The 11,950-nt window shown below is 33.3% G+C and overlaps 1 protein-coding gene across 2 annotated transcripts in view; it reads right to left on the minus strand.

Moving 5' to 3' along the window:
• Positions 1-11,317, minus strand: part of LOC128997861 (two pore calcium channel protein 1-like) — a 28,506-nt gene extending 17,189 nt beyond the window's left edge. The window contains exons 1-3 of one of the 2 annotated variants that reach the window (XM_054423630.1): positions 11,119-11,317; positions 2,803-2,966; positions 715-879 (exon numbers count right to left, since the gene is read on the minus strand). In XM_054423630.1, the coding sequence (XP_054279605.1) occupies positions 715-879; positions 2,803-2,966; positions 11,119-11,206 (417 nt within the window). In that variant the 5' untranslated portion in view covers positions 11,207-11,317. Of the gene's footprint in view, positions 1-714; positions 880-2,802; positions 2,967-10,530; positions 10,607-11,118 lie in introns of those variants that run through there. The other variant, XM_054423631.1, reaches the window with a different exon arrangement.
• Positions 11,318-11,950: the final 633 nt, after the last annotated feature.

The raw sequence follows: 11,950 nt of genomic DNA on the forward strand, positions 1-11,950 counted from the left end.
GTAAATTAATCATAGTCTCGTGACTTTTTGCTCAGGGTATTAGTATTAATCACAATCACATTAACTCTAACATATACATCAGTAAACTCATCACGACCCGTCAAAACATATCTTGGGCCTGTTTTTGAATTTGGGATAAGAAGTGCAGTTAAGTAAGTTGTTGGTTTTTAATAGTGGTTGATCACTCTGTCTCATAAGTAAAATAAAATAAAATATTGTTTAGAGTTGATAAATACCAAAGTATTGGGTGATTAGAATCTACACATTTGTGATCACAGAATCATGCCCGGCACATGGCTGAAAGACATAAAATATGTACGTAAGAGAACATGTAAAAATAAAAAATAATAAACTAACTAGAATAACAAATTATTTTCAACCAGTCTTCATATAGATATATCTGTCATATACAAGTTACAACATTTCTAATTGCAATTTAGTGTCTATAAAAGCCTCTATTTTGGATACACAACAAAATGGTTGCATACCAACTAGAATCATACAATTATCACTATTGCTAATATTTTTTGAGTACTTTGGTCTTATAACAAAACAACCAAAACTAACGGCTACACCTAATAATTATAACATAACCTAACCTAATCTAAGGTGGTTAGGTTAGGCAGATTTTGTTATTTAAATCTTATGTGGAAGTTGATTTATTGATTTATAATACCAAAGTACCTATTTTGGTTATACTGAGTATGATGTTACCCTGAACAGTGGCACCGCAGGGTCCTCCACCAAGGCTAAGGCGAGTAGCAGCATGGAAGTGGTCAGGTCTAGTCCGTAGTACCATCGGTTGTGAACCAGTAGATAGGCTGGCAACGCATCCGGCTCTCTAGGGTGGGAGTCAAACTTCTCGTTGTTCTTCCCTTCCTGAAATTAGTATCATGTACTTTTGTACATTTGTTGTGAGCCTTTTATATTTTTGAAAAATAGACTAAAACAAAAGGTTCTCAATTCTTGAAACTGAGGTAGGATCAATCAGTTGTATTTCTGTATTGGTAATTAGTCTGAAAGCAATGATGAAACAGGCGAAAATGTAATGAAATACACACCATCAAATTACAACACATTTACTCAAATTTTTCAAGGCAAAATTCTTATACCCAGTTAGAAATTTTAAATTGCCAAAGTTATTTTGTGCAAATTCAAAGAAACTCTTTCAGAAACACAAATATATCACCAGACAGTTTCCTCTTTATTTTATTTCGTTATGCATATTTTTCAGTTAATTACTTATACTTGTCATTTTCAGATGAACTAAACATATAATTATAATACCTTTCAAGGTAAATGTTAGTATTGTTATTAGAGCCAGATTATACATAAAATAAGATAATCAGTATCAGACCATTTTACGTAAAAGTTAATCTTAAATGCAACTTATTCAACATTAACCTAGTAAAATAAAAAAAATTAAAATCATGATACGGAAAAAGCAATGCTGATGTAATTAAAGTGGCAAAAAAAATGTATTTCAAATTCCATCAACAATGACAAAGATGATAGAAAGTGTATTGTAATTATTTTTAATTGGATGCAAGCTTAATCAACCATTGATTTTGTATAAAATCAAACAGCCACTCTCTAACTTGACAAAAATACCCAAATTGTCATCAAGTGCAGGAGATGTATCTCTCTTAACCTTCCTTAAATCAAGATCATTCATGAACCATTCATTACCATTTACCATTATGCGCTCACAAGCCTCCTGTGCCCATTAATATTGGTTGGTGCAAAGGTTTCAATGACATAACCAGTTCAGAATATGGTGAGTTTATCTCGAGATGGGGATAGTAAAATTACAAAGAAAACATAAAACTAAATGTGGGTTTAGAAAACTATTTGGAAGGTCAATTGGTGTAGAGTTCACTTAATTTAGTTTAACCTGCAATCCCAATAGACATCTGTAATCTCCATAGACACCTGCGATCCCTATAGACAACAGTAATCTCTGCAGGCATCCGTAATCTCTATAGAAACCTGCGATCCCAATAGACATCCGTAATCTCTATAGACACCTGCAACCCCAATAGCCATCTGTAATCTCTATAGACACCTGCAATCCCAATAGACATCTGTAATCTCTATAGACACCTGCAATCCCAATAGACATCCACAATCTTTATAGACACCTGAAATCCCAATAGACATCCATAATATCTATAGACACCTGCAATCCCAATAGACATCCGTAATCTCTATAGACACCTGCAACCCCAATAGACATCCGTAATCTCTATAGACACCTGCAATCCCAATAGCCATCTGTAATCTCTATAGACACCTGCAATCCCAATAGACATCTGTAATCTCTATAGACACCTGCAATCCCAATAGACATCCACAATCTTTATAGACACCTGAAATCCCAATAGACATCCATAATATCTATAGACACCTGCAATCCCAATAGACATCTGTAATCTCTATAGACACCTGCAATCTCAATAGACATCCATAATCTCTATAGACACCTGCAATCCCAATAGACATCCCTAATCTCTATAGACACCTGCAATCCCAATAGACATCCGTAATCTCTATAGACACCTGCGATCCCAATAGACACCTGCAATCCCAATAGACATCCCTAATCTCTATAGACACCTGCAATCCCAATAGACATCCGTAATCTCTATAGACACCTGCGATCCCAATAGACATCTGCAATCTCTACAGAAACCTGTGATCTTCACAGACACTTGTAATCTTTAACACCCGCAAACTCTAAAGGTATTGTATTTTCTTCACACAGATTTACTCTGGCTAGAACATATCCTCTGTAGTTATTACCTCTAGAAATATAGCAGCCTCATGGTAGTTCATCTCCCAGTGTTGGTCCACATCGTAGAAACTGTCAGCTGGACTCGTCAACTCCACGCCATTGTTGTCAGGTCTAGTTAGGTTACTCTGGCTGCCTATCTCATTGGGGTAGTCTTGTGTTGGAACACTACGATCTAAGGAAAAATGTTTTAGGATAAACACGTTGCTTGCTAATAAGCTATTCCTGATACGGTATAGTCAAGGTTTACATAAATATACCAGAAACTTACTATACGTAAAACTTCAGAGTTAGCCTATTAACATATTAAATTGTCAAGAAATACAGGGTGTCTCAGACCACCCGGCCGGCTTGTATAGCTCCAATATGAAAGCAAATGGAAACCTAATTGCAACTGGAACCCCCTATTTTGACCCCAAGGAATTCAGCTAAATTATTTTCAACCCCAAAAAAGCACCCCAAAGGGCAGATTTTGGGGGGTGGGGGTGGTTTTTGGGAAATTTTCAAATGTAAAGGGGGGTCGTGTTATACCTCTTTTTAAAGGTCCTTTAGTCCTGAGTAGTTTAGTGGAAAAAGATTTAAATTATCTTCATCCCTATTTACAGGGTGTTCAAAAACGTACAAAAAATAGCCCTTTGAACTACTTTTCACTGTAAAGAAGTGGAATTTTGTGGGGGGTTCAAATTTTGATAACACTTTAATTGCTAAATGAGCTTTCAAAAAACTCTAGTTTCAACCCTTTTGCTATCTTTTTACTTATGTTACGCATTTTCAAACTTTTTGAAGTTTCAAAAGCTGTTATCTCAAAAATTTCAAATGGCAACATGGGTTTAATTACAAACCACATGGTAGCCCTTAAAATTTGCTATAATTTTTGTATTTAATGTTTTTTGGTATCTTCATTGGTTAAAGAGATATAACGAAATTAGTGTATTTTAATGGTTTATTAAATGGTATTCAAAGTGTTTACTTTGGCAAATGTACACCTCTAGGTCTCAATTAAAACAAATCTTGTCTAAAAAAAATAAAATAGTACTCAGATTGTTGATCTTGGAAGATTGATAAAGGAAAGAACACAACTGCAAATGTTCTTAGTTATTTTACAATTCCATGGCTCTAATAGTTCTTTGAATGAATAATTTGTTTGAATCAGCATTAATAGCCTACATACTGATGGACTTCTACAAATGCTTAAATTGCCTTCCATTTTGTTCCATGCAAACCCCAACTTTGTTATGCATGTAGCACTTCTTCTCCATTATTATGGTACTGTATTGCTGTTTTACTACCGCAGGTGCATTCACCTCTCGTACAGGTCCAGTAAGTTCCTTATAATTTGATTTATCTAATCAAACGTGACCAGTTTCATGCACACGCTCATTGATTTCATGATGATTTTTTTTATTTACCAGTAGCATTTATAGACAGTATTCATTCAAAGCACTATTAGAACTTTGTAATTGTAAAATAACTAAGAATATTTGCAGTTGTGTTTTTCCCTTTATTAATCCTCCAAGTTTAACAATCTGGGTAGTATTTTAATTTTTTAACATAATTAGTTTTAATTGAGACCTAGAAGTGTACATTTACAACAGCAAACACTTTGAATACCATTTAATAAAACATTAAAATACACTAATTTCGTTATATCTCTTTAACCAATGAAGATACCAAAAAACATTAAATACAAAAATTATAGCAAATTTCAAGGGCTACAATGGGGTTTGTAATGAAACCCATGTTGCCATTTGAAATTTTTGAGATAACAGCTTTTGAAACTTCAAAAAGTTTGAAAATGCGTAACATAAGTAAAAAGATAGCAAAAGGGTTGAAACCAGAGTTTTTGAAAGCTCATTTATTAATTAAAGTGTTATCAAAATTTGAACCCCCCACAAAATTCCACCTCTTTACAGTGAAAAGTAGTTCAGAGGTCTATTTTTTGTACGTTTTTGAACACCCTGTAAATAGGGATGAAGATAATTTAAATATTTTTCCACTAAACTACTCAGGACTAAAGGACCTTTAAAAAGAGGTATAACACGACCCCCCTTTACATTTGAAAATTTCCCAAAAACCACCCCCACCCCCCAAAATCTGCCCTTTGGGGTGCTTTTTTGGGGTTGAAAATAATTTAGCTGAATTCCTTGGGGTCAAAATAGGGGGTTCCAGTTGCAATTAGGTTTCCATTTGCTTTCATATTGGAGCTATACAAGCCGGCCGGGTGGTCTGAGACACCCTGTATATCTTAGTAACCATTTTACATCTGATCAGTTTAATTAAAATATTTTTTAAAGTTAGTAAACATTGGCAAGATTGATTTGTTTCTTAATTGTACTGTGTCATTTATGAAAGATGCTGATGGTTAATTAATGTTTCATTAATTCCCTGCATTCTAAGTTTTCAAGCGGCACTAATTGTTGTAATAACGGTTTTTACCCATCGGCTCGGTAGATAACAGTTGGCAATTAACAAGCAAACCCACACACAATAAAAGGTTGTGGTAGGAAAAATCTGTTTATAAATAAATAAAATGCCTATTGATCTAGCGTTTCTAAGTAGCCTACATGCTGTTTTTCAGAACAACTTATTGTCTTTATAAAATAGTAAAATAAAAACCAAATTAAATATCAAAAATAACAAATCAGACTAAGACAACTCAGGCATACATGCATTAAGACAGATGTCAAAATTTAGTAGTTTAAAAACCTTAAAAATATGATATGATTCCCTGATTGAATCACACATTTCTTTTGGGTTGTGTCTTTATGGGGGCACATCAAATTTTAACCTAAACAGCATTCTGGAAAAAGCAATTCACATCATGCTAAAACTAAAATCAAAAGAATCTGCAAAAGAGCACTTTAAAGAAATAGGAATTATGACTGTTTTTAGCTTATACATTTATCAAATAGCCCTTTATATTAAATCAAACCATGAAAGATTGCCAAAATTCAACTCTTTTCATATGTACGGTATTCAACCAGAAAAGGTAATGAATTGGCATTCAAAAGACACAATTTATCGGTTTACGAAAAAATCCCATCTTATAGCGGTGTTAAATATTTCAATAGCTTGCCTGACAATTTAAAAAATATAACTAATTTTAATTAATTTAAAAAACTTTTGAAAATATTTCTCAACAACAGACGCTTGTATAAATTAGAAGATTTTTCCAACTTCCTGAAATTTGGTTTTTTTATAGTAACAATATTCTCTGTAAGTAGTCTTACTTAAGTTTAATATTGTGTTTTTATAACTTACTCCATTCTGTACAAAATGTGCAATATGAATAAAGTTATTTTGATTGATTGATTGATAAGACAAAGAAAATAAAAATAACAATTAGGCATTATTTAAAGTACAAGCCTTTGATTTTTATCCTAAAAGATAGAATTTAAATTTCATGATTGATTACTAGATGTAGTATAAAATATTATGATGTTAATGATTATATGTTAATGTATAAGATGTTAATGATGCTAAAGATGGATATTAAGACGCTAATGAAATCTCTTCTTTTTTCATCAGCATGATAAAGGTTAATGCTAATTAATAGCTTGCTATATAAAATCAAATAATACCCAAGAAAACTAAAATATTATTTTCTTTCTCGTTCCATAACACAAAATTTGCTGAAATATCTCGATTTACAACATTAAAAATAAATATCACCTAAATTTACCTTTACAAGTAGAAATATAGTGAATATATCCACAGTGTGAACTGTTGATTTTGTGTAAAATTATTGAGTTTCTGATCACCATTCTATTGAGTTCACACTCTGTTTACAGCTTGTAGTTGCTAGGAAAAATAAACTAGTAGGCTATGGAGATTAGGAATACAGAAGAAGCGTTCATAAACTTAGAAACAGTTGGATGCCTACTACGTCATTATTACACAGCGAGATAAGTTAAGTTCTGGTCCGATAACTTAGTTTGGTTTTAAGATTTTGTGCCAGATGACTAATAAATTTATTTATTTTTTGTTATAGAATCATAAAATCACAAGTATTTTATACTGACGAAAAAGAGATGTAGGTATTTTAAAGCTATTTAACTGTAGTTTTTTATCATTTTATATTTTTAGTTAAGTTAAAAGTTATTTAAATTTTCTTTCAAGATATTTCTTTTGTTAAGCCTACCTTCAGATGTACAGTATACGAGTGGTACATTTAAAATGAAAGAACATTAATAAATGGAAGCAAAATTTCCCTTTTCTTGTGGCTTTCTTAAGTTGGATAATATTTAATTGTTATTTATTGTTGTTATTTTTATAACCAGGTCTTATGATTGCCAAATATTTTTGAAGCATCAATATCAAATCTAACAACACAGATCCACACAGTGACTGTGGACAGTTTAGAACATATATTCATTTCCTAGCTGATATCATTACGGTACATGTTACATACAAATGTAGATGAATCCTTGAGAAAACAAATGTTTGTTATTGTTACAACCTCCCACTAAATTAAAGCAGGAACATGTTTTGTAAGATAATTCAGTTCAGCTCTGACAATAGAAAGAAAACATTGTATTCTACATTTTTAACATTGCCGATGCTAGAGACAAACAATTTATAATTTTTTTAAATTTTATACTTGTAGTTTAATTTATGAAAAATCCTCATTACTTTTCTTATCCCCAAAGTATAAAAAACATGATAGGCCACTATCTGCACAGGGAAATTCAAACAAAGAATGAAAATCTTATCAAAGTGTTATCGCTTAGGTGATGACTAAACATTTACACAAGTGTAACAAAGCTTTGAACCAAGTCTACCAAATATCCTTGCAACAGTGAACCAAAACAGACACTAATAAACGGTTAGATACAACATCATGAGCTTACTTATTGAAAGGAATTCAAAAGCAGTTGATATGCTACAGTGTTTTATTTTTTTTACAAGAATAAATGATTAAATATATTCAATTGTGTGTCCCAAATGATATTAAAATAGTTATTTTCCCAGTATGCAGTGTAGTTTGGAAAAACACACTTTTTATTATTCAGTATAATTTACCTTTATTCGGTAGCCTAAGGTGTCAACAGTTGGAGTTCCGCAGTACGCGATTAATGTCAATTACGACACATCTTCAATAAATAAAACAAACAACACAATTACAAAAACGGACAAGACAACGGACACAAGTTATTTACATACACAGTTTATGACATTGACGAACTCGGCCGAATCACAACATTTTTTAAAAGAATAACAGACGACGGTACGGCACAAAGGTTGTAGACCTACGATGCAGCTGAAGATGTGTCGTAATTGACATGAAACGCATACTGCGGAACTCCAACTGTTGACAGACAACTTAGGCTACTGAAAAATGGTAAATTATACTGAATAATTGACAGCTGTAACAAACACTTTTTATATTAGGAGTTAATAAGAGGGTTCAGCAATAACCTGACATACCGTAGTATTCTTTTGTCTTCTGCTATCATAGAACTACTGGTCTATTGTGATCTAAGCTTCGTGAGGGTCTATTGGTGGTTGCAAGTTAATTGCAGACGGCTGGTCTCGGGCCAGCTATGTCAGGCATATCACTCCGATACCATTAAGTTATCGTGCTCGGTTTTATATATAAAAATTTATATTTAATTACATTACATACTATAGCGGAACAAAGTTATATACTATTAGTTGTAAACGTTGGCAGCAAAATCTAGAATATCTCTGGCCAAATGGCTTGTAGAGAGTAGAGGCTGAGACCAAGAGACGGGGCGCCAAAATATTATCTTTTGCTGGAGGTTGTTGGTAATGCTGTAGAGATGTGAAAGTGGCTAGATTTTCAAGAACAGCCGAACCTAACTTTAAGTCATTGAGCACTAAGTACCTGACGAGATTTTAATATGCATCATTATCACAACAGCATCCAATCAAGACCATGAGTGACTATTATGCGATGTGTGATTTTGTGACTTAAGACAGCTTATTTCTTCATTTTCGCAAATTTCCCAAACAGGAAATCAATTAATCAATCTTAATTTGGTGTGAGGAAACATAACATATCATTGACAAAACAAATAAGCTATTGCCTTAGGTCTCATGACAAGACCTGGATCCCGGACCAATTTACTTTTTCGTTTTGACGTCCCCGGAGGCAAAAAAACCATTTGTTTGAATTCATAAATGTGTCCGTTAGCACAATCACTCGAGCAAAAATGATCCGATTTTGATGAAATTTGGTATAAATGTGTAAACCTACAATTTATTTAAAGGAATTCACTAACCAGCATGATTGGACTATGGGAACGGGGGTTTATTAAGGGGTTTTATGGGGCAGGGAAATATGATTTTCCCATTTTTGACCCTAAAGTTAGCCTAGCTTGTTTATGAATATATTTTAGTGAAATTTGGCAAATTTGTTTTCATTCTAAGCTATCAATAAAAACACACAAATCCTCCCTGTTGCAGAAACCAGTAAGTTACTCATTAAAAGTTATGTTATTTATACAGGAAATAAATCTGAAAATTTTAAGGGCATATTTTAGTGGAAATACAGCCAGGTAAATGGAAATTTGCTTAGTCTACAGGTTTGCGCTTGGAACCGTGCTGTTGCCTTATCGTCCCGTGCAAACGTCGCAAGTGAATAGGCCTAGGCCTATTTGTAAATATGTTATATCGTCGATCATTTATTTATGTTACATACTGGTACTACATGATTACCTATGTGTTTTGATACAAACTTTTGACACACCCTTCGGGCAAGCTTCCCATACAACGATCTGTTGATGGATGAACAGCGGAAATGTGCATAATCCATTAAAGATGAAACTTGGACCATAAGGCAACAACAGGTATTTTAATCTTTATATTAGTTTATTTCAGGTAGGAAGTCACGATACACACATAGACCTGCATTATATTGGCTACCCAAAGCACAGGTTATGTCTTAATTCCCCAAATAAAATAAAAATAATACAATAAATTGGATACCGGTAGTAGGCCTACTGTAGGTATACAAAAAGATTTACTGGCACTATAATGTGTGATCAGAATAACTTAACTGTTTACAAGACAGATTTGCAGCTAGGCCCTACATCTCGTTTCACTGTGTGGATACCAAATGAGCCTGCCGTAAATGCAAATTACCTATTTAGGAACTGAAAAACTATGCATGAGCCCCAGAGCCCCTAAAGGAGTATAATTTTTAGTGCATTTAAATATTGATGGATCAAACCATAGGCTAAATTGATATATTCAATGAATGAAAAGTTTCTAACCCCTCAAAAACTTATTATATTATCTTTACAAGGTTTCATATGGTAACTTGATCATTCAAAGTTATGGGATCTATTGAGCTTTGATATTAACCATGTAATCTGAAATGTTAGCAGAAAACACTTTATTATTCAGAGCTAGCTATGCAGTTTTTGGAACTTTATTACAATTTAGTAAGGGAACCTTAAGTTTAATAAATCACACACTATTGGATCAAATTCTGTGGCATGAATAACTAATTTTACAGGTAACAAAATCCATCATGCCACCTTCACCTAGATGAATGATACAGCGCTCCCACGAGTCTAGTCTATTGTTGGCATAATTGGCTTTTACTATGTCTGCATTGCGTGAATTCAGGATAGCAAATACAGTAGTGTTCATGAAACACAAAAAAATGTTCAAATACAACAATAAACTAGAACTGGTTGATCACAAATGCACGTAACAATTTGTCCGTTTACTTCCTACCAATAACTTGACCGCTAAAAGCTGTTTCTTACCTATAAGTTAGCTTGTGCTGTGAAAGATGGTTCTATTTTTGAATCGGAAAACGTGAGTATTGTAAAGCCACTCTTAACCACACCCCGCTAAGCTGAAACCTGGGTTAACCTAAACTATAATATAAAATTAAAATCAATTGTAATAACTTAGCTAAGCAATTGGAATTGTGTGCTAAATTTATGGCCAACGGGATTGCCGGCTTTGTCAACAAAATGTAAGGGACAGACCACGACACGGGGGCTTCTCATTCAGTGATAGAAATACATTTTAGAAAAAACAAAACAAAAAAATCTGTTAAATTGGAGAAATAAAATAGAAAATAGTGTAAGTTAGCCTAGGCCTATACGGTTAACAACAATAAACATAGGCTATAGGCTGTACCTACCCAGCATATTCTCAAACAATTTATACTGGTCTGTATTTCTAAGTCACCAAAAACTTCATGAAACCTACCTATACCAGATCTAAGCTTACTAGTCTAGTTTTGAAGTGTAAATAATTGATTAGACATTAGAAAGTGTGGAGACCTAGGATCTACTGGGGGCTTTGCTTTGCAATAGTAAACATTACTTGAAGTAACAACTTACTGATTGAATGAGCACTAAAAGCGTCCGTAACGTCAAGAATTGCATCGTCTTGAAATCTTGTGTATCCGTCAATTTGTGGTTCCCCCATAACTAAGTTAGGGTTAACCACCAACTTAAATTTGTAAGATAGGGTTTCGGGCTAATGATTGACAGTAGTTAGGCTTGTGACATTTTTACAAATTTGTTACAGAATAACAGAATACAGTTTTCAGTTTACTGTTACACCACCCACAGCTGGTGTTTGACAATTGTGTAATATGACAACAGCTGAGACTTACGCACAGGATTAAAGGTTGTTAGCTTTGCTTCCACTGTAGCATTGATTAATAATACATGTAGTCAGTATACCTCATGTATGAAATAAGACGTCTTAAAAATAAGAACGATTTGAATAGTTAAAGGGTCGTTTAAGTTAGCATGCATTTACAAAGCACTATATATCACAATATAAAAGTTACTTACATGTATATAGTATTAATATGATCCACAGATTCTTATGCATGCAATTGATTGTAAAAACTGCGTTTTACCGTAAATAAATAGATTGTAATACATCAAATAGGTAATATGGTAGTAGTAATTTATATATATCACTAGCAGAATGAATAACCCGTCCTTCGTTCTGGGTTGGCGTATAAGTATAAAATGTATATTGCAGTTCCAGTTACATTGTACCCATGCTCTGCGTTTGCAATGGGAGAGGACACGTTTTGAGAAAATTTTGTTCATTAAATTTATGGTATGCTATTATAACACATCTACCATAGCCATAATGTTCTACCACTGCTTCTAAACAATAGAAGAAAGTAAATTATCAAACATTCGCACAATG

The sequence above is a fragment of the Macrosteles quadrilineatus genome, unplaced genomic scaffold, assembly GCF_028750875.1.
Source record: "Macrosteles quadrilineatus isolate MER2022 unplaced genomic scaffold, UCM_ALF_1.0 Scaffold_7__1_contigs__length_78375512, whole genome shotgun sequence".
NCBI lineage: Eukaryota > Metazoa > Arthropoda > Insecta > Hemiptera > Cicadellidae > Macrosteles > Macrosteles quadrilineatus.